Below are 17,202 nucleotides of genomic sequence, written 5' to 3'. Positions count from 1 at the left end.
CCCTCAACCACCCCTTTATCCATAGCAGCAACTTGCCTCCAATGTCACACTGCTCCAATTTGTGTAGCAGTCTTCCATGTGCAACAGTATCAAAAGCCTTTCTAAGATCCAAGTATATAATATCAAAGCTATTCCCTGCATCCAGTTCTTTTGTGACTGCATCATAGTACCCAATCAAATTGGTCAGGCAAGACTTCCCCTTAACAAAACCATGCTGTATCCGAGCTATAACTGAAGTCTTGTCTAAATGATCCTGCAGTGCTTCTTTAACCAGTGCCTTCATTAATGTTCCTGGAACAGAAGTTAAACTCACAGGTCTATAATTACTTTTGTCAGCCTTTGATCCTCCTTTGTGAATTGGGGTCACATTTGCACATCTCCAGTCTATGGGTACCTCCCCTGAGTCCAAGGAAGCTTTCATAATTATGGCTAAGGGTTTGCTTACTTCCTTTGCTGACTCCTTTAATATAAATGGATAGATTCCATCCACCCCGGGTGCCTTTCTTGTGTATCTTCAACAGTTTCTCCTCCACTTTACTCCCAGTTATTTCAAGATTCTGTAGCTTACTGCTAGAGTCGAATACACCTCTGGCATTCCCCTCGCTGAATAACTCCTCATGTGTGAATGTCGATGCAAAATATTCATTTAGTTTGTTAGCTACCTGAGCAGGATCATCAACAGTTGACCCATCAATATCAAGTGGACCAATCTGATTCATCCCCTTCCTTCTAGAGTTTACATAAGTAAAGAACTCTTAGCTGTTTTTCTTTGCATCCCTTGCCATGGATTTCTCGTAATCTGCCTTCACCTCCTTTGTAACTTGGTTGCATATCAACTTGTATCTATCATAGGCTTCTGTGTCATGTGTTAATTTGTAAGTATCCCATGCATTTTTCTTCTCTGCCATATGCCTCATTAGTTCATCTGACATCCATTTTGGCCTAAACCTTGAACAATATTTCTTAGTTGGTATGTAAAGCCTAGTAGCTTCCAAGATAAGTTCTTTGAATGCTTCTCATTTTGAATTTGCTGTTGGTAACATCATCAGTTGGTCCCACTGTATAGAATTTAAATACTGTCTCAGTCCATCGTAGTCGCCTTTACGGAAGCAATAACCCTTCCCTTTTCCCCTAATGGTAGTTACCTCTTTGAGTAAATCCCACTTCAGCACACTGTGATCACTGCCACCTAGTGGTTCATTTATCTGCAGATTCTTAATGCATGAAGAATCACTGCTGATAATCAAATCAAGAGTATTACTCCCTCTAGTTGCCTCCCGAACATGCTGATGTATTATTATTATTATTATTATTAGCCATATGGTGCAAGGAAGCCTGAAGCTTTTGCTGCACCAGCCAAAAAAAAAAAAAAAAAAAAAAAAAAAAATTTCTAAGTTACCCTGAGAGAGAGAGAGAGAGAGCAAACAAGAGTAAGAAGGGAATCACCAAGGAAAGAGAAGAATGATGATATCCAGCTCAGGACCCTGGGTGTGCCAAGCCCATACTCACCAGATGTGAGCCCCTGGGTATAAGAAATATACCCAGGGGTATATCTCTGATTTACTGGCCCACTCTATTTCCCTGTACAGTTTCTTATTATACTCATCAGAGTCATTAGGCCTATAGCGCACACTCCTACTGTCAATTTTGATCTCCCAATGCTTATGTCACACCAAACTGACTCAACATTGCACTGTCTAGCGATGTCAACTGGCTTCACTTCCTTGGTTTTTATGTGTTTCTTAATTAATAGCATAACCCCTCCCCCCTTCCTATCCTGTCTATCCTTTCTGTCGACGTTGTACTCCCCAAATTCCAGTTCTTCATCCCTTATATCTGTGTGACACCATGTCTCTGATATCCCAACAATATCTGCCTTTGATGTTTTGAGCAATACCTCAAATTCATCAAATTTATTTACTAAACTCCTAGCATTGGTGTACACGCAAGTATACCTGCACCTGTTTCTATTCTTAGCTACCCTAACACAACCCATGTGTTTACTTGTACCGCAATGGCTCCCAGCAGTCTCTGAAATATCATGAATCTTGTTTTTCAGGCTTCTGCTCATTCTAATAGAAGCAGTGCAAGAATCTCTTTCACCTCTGCCAGTGGCTACTGTCAATCTATTGGTCTTTGTCTCCCCCCAAGCTAGCAGTTTTCCGACCCACCTAACACTGCCTCGATAGCATCAGCAAATATTCTTGCACCCTTTCTATTTAAGTGTATCCCATCCCTGTAGAAGCAATCTCTCCTGTTAACAAGTACAGTCCAGGCTGAAAAAAATTCTACCCCTGGAAAGACTGAGCCTTGCACAATCTTTCCAGGGCCGAATTGATCGACAAGGCTCTCATTATATACTCCCTCCTATCGTGTCTGGGCAGAATTGCAGACACTTTCAATTTCAACCCTAATTCTCGGCTTTTGTTCAACAGTGACCTGTACTTGTTAAGTAATTCTGCTGGTCTCCTATTCTTAATATCATTAGTGCCAACGTGTACAACTATATCACCTTTTGTGCCCTTAAAAGATGATATTCGCTCACAACGTCATCAACCTTTGCCCCTGGCAGACATACCCTGGTCCTGTTCCACCTATCCTTTTTACAAAGCATGTTCCCCGTTTCCCTGACAATAGTGTCACCAACAACTACTAGTTCCTTCGGGACTAGCGCATTCTGCCTTGGGGGTTTGCCTCTGTGTCACGTGATGCCCAAGTGCAAGCTCTGGCGTTGATGTGGGCAGCTGAGAGCTTGATGGGCCTCTCAATTTAGTTTCTTCGAGGACATCCACCCTGTCCTTCAAGCTCTCATATAGGCCCACAAGAACGCTGAGCTGTTGCCTGATATCGATACACTCCTTGCATCGTGCGCGCACACACAAAGACATCCCCCATGGCAGTATCATGTCCCGTACCCGATTGCTCTGCAAACATCAAGCAAACAGTGCATTTTATAAGGCTGTGAGTCAGAGGACAACTGCCCCCCTCAGTTCTGCTCTGAGCCACAGCACTTCCATTAGCTTGAGCCTTTTGCTTTGCTGCTCTGGTCTGAGTCATGATTCTATTAATTTATTAATTATTTATAATTAATTATGTTATGTTATTAATTATGTTAAATATAATTAATTATATTTCGTTTGTAATCTAAGTCGTTATATGTATTTATTTAAATGTACAATTTAACTAACGCTATCTAGTACGGTGTATAACTATCGTATCACAAAGGCGGGAAAGTTACGAACGGTAAATCTACGGACACTTAAGTATTAATTAACTTTCAAATCCCGCTGTCTCAATTCAGAATAAACTAACAATCCTTACTAGGTCTATAAGCTACTTACAGAAATAATTCAATGTAAAAAATATTCAATCAAGCAGCTAAATATGGCTAAAGAACTTCTCGTTCAGCGGAGTTGCAAACACGTGGATACCCTTACCGATACTTTTATGCAATTACAAGGCCGAGTAAAGAATAAATACACCAAATTAATCAGAAAATCACAATATAATATTGTACTACTAAATTTAAATCAAAAGTTTTAGAAAAACAATAATTTCAAATCAATAAATAAGAAAAATCCACTTAGCGGCTTTGAACATGACCGTCTCCTAGTAGCCTCGTCAGCAGACTCAACTTATGTCGAGCAGACTCGACATAAGCAATGAAGGATTGGAATTTGGGGAGGACAATGTGTACAGAAAGGATAGACAGGATAGGAAGGGAGGAGAGGTTAATGTGTTAGTTAAGAAACACAAAATCTAAGAAACTGCATCCAATTGATGTTGGTGGACAATGTAATGTTGAGTCTGTTTGGTGTGACATAAGCACTGAGAAAGATGATATGAAGGTCGGCAGGGTTATTAATGACACTAATGACAGTACGCTGCTGCAACAGGATCTAGAAAATTTGAGTAGATAGGCTGAAAGGTGGCAACTGAAGTTTAACATTGACAAATGTAAAGTACTGCATATGGGAAGCAGTAAGCCCATATGCAGTATTAACTGTGGGTTACTACAATGACAGTGGTAGAGAGTGAAAAGGACCTGGAGATAATTGTGCAGGAAGATTTGAAGTTATCTGAGCAGTGCAGACAGTCTGCAAGAGTAACTCATGGTGTCGTGTCAATGATATACAGGAATTTTTCTAGCAGGGATAAGGATGTGATTATCCCCTTGTATAAGGCAACGGACAGGCCACACCTTGAGTACTGTATACAGGTCTGGAATCCTCATTTTAAGAAGGATGTTGGAACGAGTACAGAGAAGGGCAACACGATTAGTGAATGGAACAAAGGGTTCTTCTACGAAGAAAGGTTTAAGTGTTGCAAATTACAGTGTCTGGAGACTAGGCACCTGCAACATGATTTGATTGAGGCGTATAAAGCCTTGAATGGTTTGAGCATGCTCCATGGTAATGGGATTCTTCCTCTTGCTCAGAATAATCGCCTGAGAGGGCATACATTCAAATTGAGGAATGACCGTCGTAGGATAGATGTGCCAAAGTATGCCTTTAGCCAACTAATGGTTGACTGCTGGAACAAAATTCCATCTGTCATTATAGAAGTTGATAGCGTAAACAGATTCAAGGCAGAAATAGACAAACATTTGGATTGAGTGGATGGGTGAAATAGGAAAGTTAAGTGTGTGTGTGTGTGTTTTTTTTTTTTTTTTTTTTTGGCTGATGCTATATAAGTTTTCTTTCTTGCATTATGTGCCCTTGCTAATGCTAATGCTTGAAATACAAATCGGTAACTCCTGAGTGATTATCAAACATTCACCCAATTAACTAAGATTAAAGCCAACTAACAGAGATAAATACCACAATAAAATTTCCAAATTTATTTATTTTTCATTAAACTTAAATTGTGTTAAAAATTAATATACATGGAGCAGCCATAAAACTAATTTAGAGAAACAGAATGATGAACAGTTTAAAAAATTAATCATTTTCAAATATGTTACCTTTAAGCAAGCAATAAATTTCAATTGCTGAGCCATGATGTCCAGTTTGGTATTCTGTTTATCTTCCTTGGCAATTAAATCTATATGATGAAAATAAAAAAATCAATAAATAATAATAAAGATATATATATATATATAAACACACACGCACATACATGTGACGTTGCTAAATTATGGTGACAACATGATAGGGGTAGTTCTATTATTAAAACAAGTAAAGAAGTTTATATAAAGATGTGTCTGATCCTGAACATTAATACATTAATTCAATGGCTGTTCGATTTAAAAAAGAATGGCAATGGAATTTGAACGGTAAAAAATTATAAATAAATAGAACACATACCAAATATGAAAAAAGTATTTTCCTAGGACATTCTTCTCATTTATTCTTCTATAGTTAAAATCTTTATACCCATTTCTTGACAATACAATCATAGCTCCATAAATATTCAGAATAGGGCATGTGTTTTTGATTTTTTAAAATTTATTTATTTGTTTTGGTATATAAAACAAACCCTATAATTTTGCTGTTATAATTCACACACACACAATAATAAATAACTTTCTAGGTGTGAGACCGTATATTGTTTGAACTATCTGATGGAAAGGGTTAATATTTTGGTCTATACCAATAGGAATATATGCATAATTGTATAGTTTGGGTCTCTGCTACTTTGCATGTTTATAAAAGGCAAAGCAATCATTCTTCCATGATGATACTGATAGGTGTATCAATGGTGAGTCTGAGACATTAATACATGTATGGATTCGATGCAAAAGCTGTGATGTTATCATAGTCTCTGTTGTGGCACATATTCCAGTAATGCTGTCACCAAATTGATAAAGAAATCTGAAGCCACAGGTTGCATCTGTGGTATAGAAGGCTTTTTGTAAAACATTTTGCATATTTCTGTGTAAGATCTCCCATGTTCAAGATATTCACACAGATGACCGGGGTATACAACATACCCTGACTCCTCTACAGTTTCTTGCTAAGTTGGAAGAGGATGAGGAATAGTTTAATATATCTGGTGTACAGTAAAGTAAACTTCCCTTTCCAGTTCTGTAAACACAAAACTGGGCCATCAGTTTGGAATCAAACTCACATTTCAGACATCAAAACTAATTATGACATGAAAGAAAGTTTGATATGCAATAACTGTTCGTTTTAGCTCTGGTTATTTACTTTTCTTTCTTTCTTTTTTTAGAAAATATAAGGCACAGACCAAAAATATATGCCATCATGACACTGCAGTTCCAAAAATGATATCTACTAGGCTGTACCCACTATATACAGGTCTACAAATCAAGAAGAATTGTAACTAACAGTTTTCTACAGAGTTAATTTCTCATAACTTTCTGTGCACATGGTCTCCACATTTGTCTGACTCAACATCAGTGGATTTCTGATTATGGGGATGTTTATTACAACTTTAATTTAAAGGTGAGATCAGGCAAAATGCTTTCACCAGCACTTTCTGGTGATCAGTCATTCACATTGTATTGTAGACAATGGTGATAGCCATATCGAAAAAACATGGTATTGATGTTTGTTATGCATAAAGTTTTCTGACAGTCCTTTTGTTATCAGATAATATTTAAGTTCATTTATTTGCCTTAATCACAGTCACACTGCACCTTGTGGCACAAACTCAAACAATTATTTTATAATCACCATGTATACAGTTAAAAAGGCCTATGCGCTCCGGATTCATATTGGTAAAATAAAATTACGGCTTGAGAAAGCCGTAATTTTATTTTATCATGTGTATGTCAGAAATTGCCTCAACTAATGATGCAGTATGAATTGGTGCACTCTTGGTAAAGTAATTTCTGATGGAAGAATGGATTCTGACACATCTCTGGAGTGGAGAGTATTGAAGAGTTTAAGGAAACCTCATGAGCAAAATGCTAGACTGGAAATGATAGATCTGGAGGAATGGGTCAATTATTATGAACAGCTATTGAATGAAGGAAGAGAGGAATTTAGAAAAACTGAAACAGAGACAGTTGTCATGGAGAAAGGATTGAACATCCAAATTAAGGAAGTGGAAATAAAAATATCAAAAAATGGAAAAGCACCAGGTGCTTTTCCAATAGTTTGTTGAACAATCAAGTTAGTAGATTTATAACTTTTCTACTAACTTGATTGTTCAACAAACTATGAGATGGCAAAGAAATACCTGATGAGATGACAATCGGACACATAACATCAATTTTCAAGAAAGATGATAGAAGATGCTCCAACTATAGAGGAATTTGTGTAATGAGCTCTATTGCAAAACTATTGGGAAAAGTGTTAAAATCAAAACTGGAACAACAGATTGTTATTTCTGAGGAACAGCATGACTTTTCGACTGGATGCTCATGTGTAGACCATTTATTCACTGTTAAGAAAATTCTGGAAAAATGTCAGGCTACACACCACGATGTAGGTATGCTGGTCATAGACTTAGAGAAAGTGTATGATAATGTGCCAAGAAATCTTCTGTGAAAGGCTATGAAAAAAATGTCAATAAGCCAGCCAATAATTGAAATAATTAGAAGAATCTACAAGAACAATGCATGTTGTATAAAAATTGATTCAAAAATATCAAGAAAATTTAAGACTTCCAAAGGACTACTTCAAGAATGCTGTTTGTCATCTACTTTGTTTAAGCTGTACCTGGAAGTTGTTCTAAGACCATGGTCACAGAAGTGCAGTTCAATGGGTGTTCCCCTTGGTCAGAATAAGTACCTTAACAATCTATTGTTTGCAGATGACCAAGTTGTGGTAGTACAGGACGATGATGATGTAAACTACATGGGCAGAAAGTTACTAGAAGAATATACAACATGGGGTCTGACAGCTAATTTTAATACGACAGAAAACATGAATCGAAGTAGGGAAGTCTGTGCAGGAAATTGACAGAAGACTGGGTGAAGGTAGAAAGGTCATAGGAATGTTTAATTCTGTGCTATGGAATAAAAATATTATTAACAAACCTAAACATCAAATATATAATGCAATATAATGCAAAACAAAGTGTTTTATTATATGGACGTGAGACATGGACCTTAACTGAAAGACAAAAAAATGAACTACTGGCCGTTGAGATGGATTTTTGGCAAAGAGTGGCAAGAAAGTTTATGGATGAAAAAGTTATAAATGACATGATAAGAAATACAATGAATGTCCAAAAAACCATCATTAATAAAATAGAGGAGAAAAGATTGGAGTGGTTTGGCCATGTGAAGAGAATAGAGGACAACAGATTGCCCAGAGGAGTCATGGAATGGATGCCATGGAGAAGGAAGAGAGGAAGACCAAGAAGGTTTGTTTGTTATTTTTTAGGAGCATTGCATTAGCAACAAAGGCCATATTGCTCTGGGATATGCGGTGGTCATTCCCTGACCTTTTCGCATCCTTCGTATTTGGTGGTGACGGGCTCGAACCCCCGGTCTAATCAAGAAGCGTGTGCCATGCACTGCTGCTCTCTCTCTCTCTCTCTGGTAGTTGTTGGTGCATCGGCTTCCGTGGCCATAGTGCACCTCCCAAAGTTTTTGCAGTACTTTGATCCAAGCCCGAGGTGGGATTCAAACCCGCGACCTTTGGGTTGCTAGGCAGGCACTTTACCCACCTAGTTAGCCCGGTCGGCAAACACTGCTGCTCCTTCCCACCTGGCTACGGAGGCGCCTACCAAGAAGGATGTAGATAGAGGGTGTGAGAGCAGCCATGAAGAGAAGAGGACTGGTGGACAGAGATTAAGAAGATAGAAGAAAATGGAAAAAAAAGAATAAAGGAATAACTTTTCAATGTTAGGTTGAGGAGAACTGTTGTAATAACGGAATTAATCCTAAGAAGAAGAAAATGGAAGCTTGATCCACAGGGTATCCTCCATAGTCATGCATGCAACCCAAGTATATTGTTTGTCATTTACCGTTCAGACATTGTCACAAAAAGTGATTGACATTATTGTCAATCACTTTTTTTTATGTTAAGGTTACACCGCAATTCCTTTCCTCATTAAAGGGTGTAAAGGAATTACACAACAATTCCTTTACTGAGGGGTTTTTGTCTGGCTGTTTCTTTAACTGTTTTGAAAATGTTCTGTATATATAATGGGCTTTAAAAAGCTGTTGTAAATCCTTGGTCCATAGGTTGTATACTGGGAAGTAAGAATATCAAATTTTTGATATTTTTGAAAAATTTACAACATTGAGTGGATGGAATGGAGCATTGTCAAGGACTAACAGAATTTTAAAATCAAGATTTTCTTTCTTAATGGAGATCCTGCTTGAATATTGCAAGAAAATGGTACCTGTCCCAAGCTTTTCTATTCAATTGCCAAATTATTGGAAGATGCTCTTTATAGTATCCCCATAAGGCTCTAATGGGTTTCAGAATGAAAATTATTAAAGGTTTTCATTTAAATCACCTTCTATCCTGCTTCTCAGTAAAAGGGTACAGCACAGTTTGTCTACTTTAAATCCAGAAGCAATTTTATCATCATGTGAGATGTATAGGTTTTAATGGACATTTGCTCAAAAAATTGTTTACTGGGAAAAGCTTCAATTATTTTCTCCTGAAATTTTGGGAGAATCAAAAATCAGCATTACACTTTCAACATTATCAAACTTACACTAACACTGAACAACTTATCCCTTCATATAAACTTCTAGTTTTTATCATTTAAAACTGCCTTACAGGCATACTGCTTTGGTTTTGATGCTCAACACAATTTTTTAATCTCTTCGAGACACTATGACCTTTTGGTTATGCCCTTATAGCACTAACTAGTATAATGCTTTTAAAACTGTTCTTGATTTTTATTATTATTTTTTTGACATTTGTACAAATGGTACACACAGTTTTTCCATGAAGATTCATGGAAAAATGGCAGTAGGCTACTGCAATAGGATCTAGATAATTTGGGCAGATGGGCTAAGAAGTGACAACTGAAGTTTAACCTTGACAAATGCAAAGTACTGCATATGGGTAGAAGTAACCCCAGAGAAACATACCAACTGTGTGGTACTACACTTAAGGTGGTAGAAAATGAAAAAGACCTGGGAGTAATTGTGCAGGCAGATATGAAGTTTTCTGAGCAATGCAAACAGGCGGCCAGGGCAGGTCATGGGGTTTTGTCAATGATATATAGGAATTTTGCTAGCAGGGAAAAGGAAGTGATTATCCCTCTGTATAAGGCAATGGTCAGGCCATGTCTTGAGTACTGCGTACTGGTCGGGAGACCTCATTTTAGGAAGGCTGTAGATTTACTTGAGTGTGTACAGAGAAGGGCAACAAGATTGGTGAGGGGAATGAAGGGATCCTTTTACCAAGAGAGGCTTAAGTTCTGCAAATTGCAGTGGCTGGAGACTAGGCACCTGCGCGGTAATCTGATTGAGGTGTATAAGGCCTTGAATGGGTTGAGCACGCTGAATTCTGATGGGATCCTTTCACTTCAGATTACGAACTTAAGGGAGCATAAATTCAAATTAAGGAAAGACAGATGTAGAATAGATGTGCGGAAATTTGCCTTTAGCCAGCGGGTGGTTAATTGCTGGAACAAACTTCCATCTGTTGTGGAAGTTGATAGGTTGAATAAATTTAAGGAGGAACTGGACAGGCATTTGGAGGGAATGGTGTGATTTTTTTTTTTTTTTTTTTTGGCTGATGCTGCATAAGCCATGCATTCTTGCATCACATGCCACTACTACTACTACTTCCAAAGAAACTGATTATCATTTTATTTTTATTTTGTAATCACTATTTCACTATCACTTTTTGTTCACTTTAAACTTATGATGCTTATGACTGGAGAGAGAGAGAGAGAGAGAGAGAGAGAGAGAGAGAGAGAGAGAGAGAGAGAGAGAGAGAGAGAGAGAGAGACTCCCCTCCCACCATCCCAGTTACAATGTCCACGAAGATTCACTGTCACAGGTTGCATTTCTCACAAACCACCAAAAGAAAAAGTCTACTGATATAAAATAAGGTGATCTGCTGGACAGAAGGATGTCATTCAACAATGTAAATGTATTTTCTGGTTGCTATTTACCATAATTCATACAAAACCAATGTTATTAGAACAACATTTAAATTTCAGGATATTTCTTTTTTCCACAGCAATAAAAAATGACACTTTCCAAGACAACTAGAGCCACACACAAGTTTCAACTGGCATCCAAAAATAGTGAATTATTAAATAACACTTTATAACAAACTGTGCTGTGCTATTATTATTAGCATTAAAAAAAATAAACATTCAACTTGAAGTTTTTATCTTCTTATGTTCTTTATTCAAGCATTTGAATAAAGAGAAAATTGTATGCAGAACTGGAATTTGAGGAGTACAATGTGTACAGAAAGGATAGACAGGTTAGGAAGGGAGGAAGTGTTATGCTGCTAATTAAGAAAAAACATAAAATCAAAAGAAGTGCATCCAGTTGATATAGATCAGGCCCGGGCAAACTATGGCCCGCTGGCCGCATGTGGCCCGCCACACATTTTTGTGCAGCCCGCGAGCTTTAATTGTATTTTTGAAAAAAAAAGTTTACTTATTTTATGCCTTTTGTGACGCCTTTTTGAAAAATACATTTGATTATGTAATATATAGTAGAATTTGTCGACTTTTAAATTGTTTTTTCATCTCTGTATTGTTCAAATTGAGATATAATTTGAAATTGTGCGCGAACTGGAGCGAGTCAATGGGCACTTTTATAACGTTACAATTTATGATTATAAACTAACCGTGTGAAATTAACCGGTGATGATGACAACAACGGCTTTGCTGCGGTGGCGGAGTAATAGGATAGGACTGCTAACCGGCCGCAGTTCCAATCTGTTTTCTCTGACGGTTATCCTGCAGTTAGTTTTCTTGCGTTATCTTCGGTTATCATCTTGATGCCAGTAGCAATAAAAATAATATTTACGTCCTTTTAAAAATGAATAAAAAACAAAAAATTCAACAAGAGCATCGTGTCTTCAATGAAGAGTTGAACACAAAATATTTTTTGCTAACATAAATAACGAGACTATTTGTCCCATCTGCCAGGAGAGTGTCTCAGTGTTGAAAGAGTACAATATTAAAAGACATTTCACTACTAAACATTCCGAATATGGTGCCAATTCAACTACGGAAGCGAGAAAGAAAACTGCTGATGGATTGATTAAAAATTTATCTAGACAACAAAATGTGTTTACATGGCTAACTAAGGGCCAAGAAGCTACTGTAGAGGCAAGTTTTGTTATTTCTTATAATTACAACAAGCTTTTTTCTGATGGAGACTATATTAAAGAATGTATGACTGAAGCTTGTGGAATTATATGTCCCGATATTAAACACAAATTTGAGAATATAAGTTTATCTCGGCGAACGTAGTAATAAGAATTGAATGTATCGATACAAATTTGAATGAGCAATTATTACCAGTATTAGAATCCATAACATGGTACTCGATAGCTCTCAATGAAAGTAATGACCAAAAGAATACTGCGCAGTTATTAATTTTCATACGTGGATGTACCACTAATTTTGAAATTATTGAAGAGCTTCTTTCAATGGAATCTCTTAAAGACCAAACAACGGCTGATATTACAGTATTTGAAAAAGTTGAAAAATGTTTAACAAGATTTAATTTACAATGGAACAAAATGACAAGCGTAACAACTGACGGAGCACCAAGTTTGACAGGTAAAAATGTTGGAGCATTAAAGAAAATTCAGGATAAAATTTGTGAAAATTATCCTGATTATAATTTAATTACAATTCACTGTATTACACATCAACAAGTATTATGTAAAAATGTGTTAAAAGTTGAACATGTCACATCTTGTATTATTAAACTAGTAAATTTAATACGATCGAGGGGCCTGAAACACAGACAATTCGTTAATTTTCTTCCAGATATTGAATCAGAGTACACAGATATTCCTTATCATATTCGATGGCATAGCTTAGGAATGGCATAGCCAAATTCGATGGCATAGCTTAGGAAAAGTTCTTCGACGAGTAAGGAATCTTAAAGATGACATCATTCTATTTTTAAAACAGAAAAATATTATGGATTTTCCAGAATTAACTGATAATAACTGGATTTGTGATTTTGCATTTACCCTGTACATCGTGACACACTTAAATACTTTCAACACCATGTTACAAGGGAAAAATTTATACGCCCATGATATGGTAAAACGTTTGAATGGATTTCAATTAAAACTCCAGTTGTTCCTCCACATTTATTGATTAAAAAAGTAGACCACTTTCCAACCATGAAGTTGCTGAAGATTCCAGAAAATAAATTTGAAAAATATTGTGAAATTATCAATGCTTTGAATGACGACTTTTCACGAAGATTTGGCAACTTCCGAAAAATTGAGACAAGATTGGCAATAGTGTGCGACCCATTTTCAATAGAAATTGATAGTGCACCAAGTGGACTACAGATTCAGATTATAGATCTGCAGTGTGATACCGTTTTAAGGGAATTGCACCATCGTGAGGAAATCTGTAAATTTTACAATACTCTTAATTCGGACAAATTCAACGAACTTAAAGATTTTGCTCGAAAAATGTTGGTTATTTTTGGATCAACCTGCATATGCGAACAAATATTTTCCATCATGAATCTAAATAAAAATTGTTTACGATCAAGCATCACCGATGAACATTTACAAGCAGTTTTAAGAATCTCAACTACAAAATTAACACCTGAAATTAAAAAAAAATGTTAAAAGATGTAAAACAGTTCCATTCATCTCATTAAATTTTTGGTTGTTAGAGAATAATTTTTTTTTTATGCTATATTTCTTCATGATAACAAATAATATATATCTAAAAATAGCATTTTACGTGCAGCCCGCCTTCTTTTTGAATTCCTAATGTGGCCGTTCAGCCAAAAAGTCTGCCCAGGCCTGATATAGATGAACAGTGCACTGTTGAGTCAGTTGACATAAGTACTGCGAAAGCAAAAGTAAGAGTAAGAGTGTGTTATAGGCTTAATGACTCGAATGAGTACAATCAACAATTGTACAGAGAAATAGAGTGGACAGCACATTTCATTTCACAGTGAGGAAACAGAGATACTGTCAGAGATGAAATATTCCAAGCTCTATGACAATTAAGAGCTCATACAAAGTTTTGCAATACAGCTTTGTTTATTTAATTTTTTCAAAGTAATTTCCTCTACATTCAATACACCTCTCCATCCTCCGAAACCAATCTTTAAACCAGTTCTGCCGAGTTTCACTAGGGAGTAAAGCACACTCGTTGTCCCAAGCCCGTAGAAGGTCCTCATCACTGGAAAACCGCCTCCCTTTTAGCTTCATTTTCACATGCGGGAACAGTGCAAAGTCGCAGGGAGCAAGGTCTGGACTGTAGGGAGGGTGCTCGAGAAGTTTCAGTCCTGTCGTGGTCAAATATTCGGTGCAGGCTTTGGCGCGGTGAGCTGGAGCATTATCGTGATGGAGGTACCAGGTGTCCATTCTTGACTTTGGCCGCAGGTTCTTCATAGATCCAATGACTTTAGGCAGGCATTGTTCAGTATACCACTTAGCTGTGACTGTCTTCTGCGTGTCCAAAACGACATGTTCCACAATTCCACTCGAGTTGAAAAATACAGCTATCATTTTCTTCTTTACAGATCGGGATTTTCTGACAATTACGGGTGCGTCATCATCATCAAAGACCCAAACTTTGTTTTGAGCCTTGGTCGGCAGATCGTAATAGTACAGCCAAGTCTCGTCACCTGTCACGATGTTGTTCACATACCGAGATTGTCCCTTATCAAACTTTTTTAACATCTCCCGGCACCAAGTCACACGTCGTGTCATCTGCTCTTCAGTCAGTTGATGCGGCACCCAGAGAGAACAAAATTTCTTCACGTGCAAATGATCTTGCAGAATCGAACGAATTGCTGGTGCATTTAGGCCCAAAGTATCCTCTATCTGTTGGTAGGTCACTCGCCTGTTTTCGTCAAGCATTTTCCTCACAGCAGTAACATTTCCCTCCGTAACTGACGTTCGTGGCCTTCCCGGCCTCTCAGAATCCTCCAGAGTGAAATTTCCCCTTTGGAATTCTCTATACCACCTGAATATCGTTGTACGATGTGGACAATCATCATCTAGTGCAAGAGTCATTTCTTCTAAGCACTGGTCTATGGTTAAACCACGCACAAAATTATACTGCAAAACTGTCCTTATCTCATTTCGTGACCACGATGCCATCGCAAGCACTTTACACTCTCACTACTAATGAATAACTGAGCCCATCGACTTGGTGCGGCGGCTACTATGCACGTATGAACATGTCTCAACATGCAGCAACAAGCAGCTTCCTGTGATTCATTGTTGCGTCATATTGCAAAACTTTCCTAGTACCCTTTGTACTACATCATAAATTGTATGAATCGGATGTGGACATTTGAAAACCGATTGAAATATGTAAGACGATGTGTCAAGAACGATGACGTTGACCCTGACAGAGCATGTGGTAATGACCTGCACAGACTTGTAACGCAACTCCGAGAAGATCCCTTTTTAAACTTTTACAATCATCCAAACAGAGAGATGAATGAGGATCTAAAGCTCGCCACACTCAACTCACTCAGAGTAATTGAAAATAAATGGAAAAACGTGATGACCAGCGAGGACTTCTGCAACTTAATGAGAATGACCAATGAGAAGCAAAAGATTTTACTCATACATGTAATTTGGAGTCTTATCTCCCAATTGTGAACCGATTCAAATATTCTTGACTGGCCCAGCTGTTTGCGGAAAAACGTTTATGATTCAGCTCTTGATAGAAATATACAACCATTTCAGTAATATAGATGGGTATTTGTAATGCCTACATTACTTGCACTTCAACAGCACATCCAAGATCACTGCCCTCAAGATATCAATTTCTCTGGTTACAAAAGGTTTCTGTCATGGGTGGCAATGGTTAGCCCAAAGCCACCTAAGTGGTATGCCCTGAATCGTAAACATTTTTCCCCAACCAGCTGGTTTATGCCAGCTCTGAGCACATAAAAGATCACTTCCCATGATCCTTTGCACGATCTCTGTCTCCGTTTTTCTTTGTTATGAAATGGAAATGACGTTTCTGCTTTGCAAAATCGTGACAAATTGATTTTACTATCGTCCTAGATTTATTAGGTGCCGCCAAAGATGTTTACACATCAAAAATAAGTGTTAAGCTTGAAGCTGTTATCTTCTTATGTTCTTTATTGCAGCATTTTAACTGAAAAGCAATTTTCTTTCTTTCCTGAAGTTTTACAATATCTTCAATGCTGTATAAGAATCTACACTACGCTAAGTAATCAGTCAGAATAAGTAAATGAATTTATATAGCACTTTATGATATACTTTCCCAATACATTAAAAATACATATTTGGTTTATGGGCAATATTCAGCCATAAAGGAACTTAGTGACATAAAAAAAATGGAAGATAAATCATAAAAAAAGCCCATGAAACCTAATTCTACAATTTATATCAAGCAGTAAGTAATTGCTACAGTGATTTTGAAGGGATTACCCATCTGGTATATGACAACAAAATATACAAAGTGGATAATGCTACACTCTTCATAACAATGACCCATTTGCGATCCAAATGTACCATTGTCACAAAGAGTGAACCAATTTACTGGTTCACAAATGGACCAATTTAATACAAATTAATGCTCTTCAATAAAAAATAATGGATAAATTTATTTTATAAAGGAAATTTAATACATATGTTCTAATAAGGCTGAAAAGAAACCATTTCTTACCTTCATTATTACAACATTTCATTTGAATACCAGTTTCCTCTTCTGAGCTATTCCCATTATCATCAAATTTTAATTCAAGTGTAATATCTTTTTTGGAAGACAATGCAAGAGGAGTGCTCCAATCAAAATCCGATGATGTTGTAGTAGATGAAGTAACAGAAATTATTGGGTTCCAAGCATTATGTGATGATATACTTTTAGCATTTTCTAATGGCTTTTCCATATCACCATTAATTAATGTTCCTGTATTAATACTAATATCTTTTCCATCATTTAGAACTGAGATACAAACTGGTATATCATCTGGTGACATTGGACCATCAGGCGCAACCCGATTAGGAAGACGTGACAACACTTCTAAAGCAAGAGCAGGACAGCCAGCACGAAAATGGGCATGTGCAGTGGTGAAAAAGAGACGCCGTTCCAGAGGTGTTATAGTATCTTCATAGGTACCTCCCTAAACAAGAGATTACAATAATTTTTTTT

At 37.1% G+C, this 17,202-nt stretch overlaps 1 protein-coding gene across 3 annotated transcripts in view; it reads right to left on the bottom strand.

Annotated features, from left to right (window-relative positions):
• The window catches only part of Rbcn-3A (rabconnectin-3 alpha), a 980,796-nt gene that overhangs the window by 379,195 nt on the left and 584,399 nt on the right, over positions 1 to 17,202 (bottom strand). For all 3 annotated transcript variants that reach the window (XR_016547873.1, XM_090388469.1, XM_090388476.1), the window contains exons 35-36: positions 16,717 to 17,173; positions 4,964 to 5,043 (exon numbers count right to left, since the gene is read on the bottom strand). Coding sequence is in view for 2 of the 3 variants with exons in the window: in XM_090388469.1 (XP_090244595.1) it covers positions 4,964 to 5,043; positions 16,717 to 17,173 (537 nt within the window). In the remaining variant the exon portion in view is untranslated. The remainder of the gene's footprint in view (positions 1 to 4,963; positions 5,044 to 16,716; positions 17,174 to 17,202) is intronic.

This window comes from Mastigoproctus giganteus, chromosome 2 (genome assembly GCF_048544385.1).
Source record: "Mastigoproctus giganteus isolate SK-2022 chromosome 2, ASM4854438v1, whole genome shotgun sequence".
Lineage (NCBI taxonomy): Eukaryota > Metazoa > Arthropoda > Arachnida > Uropygi > Thelyphonidae > Mastigoproctus > Mastigoproctus giganteus.
This window is presented reverse-complemented; position numbering and strand designations above follow the sequence as displayed.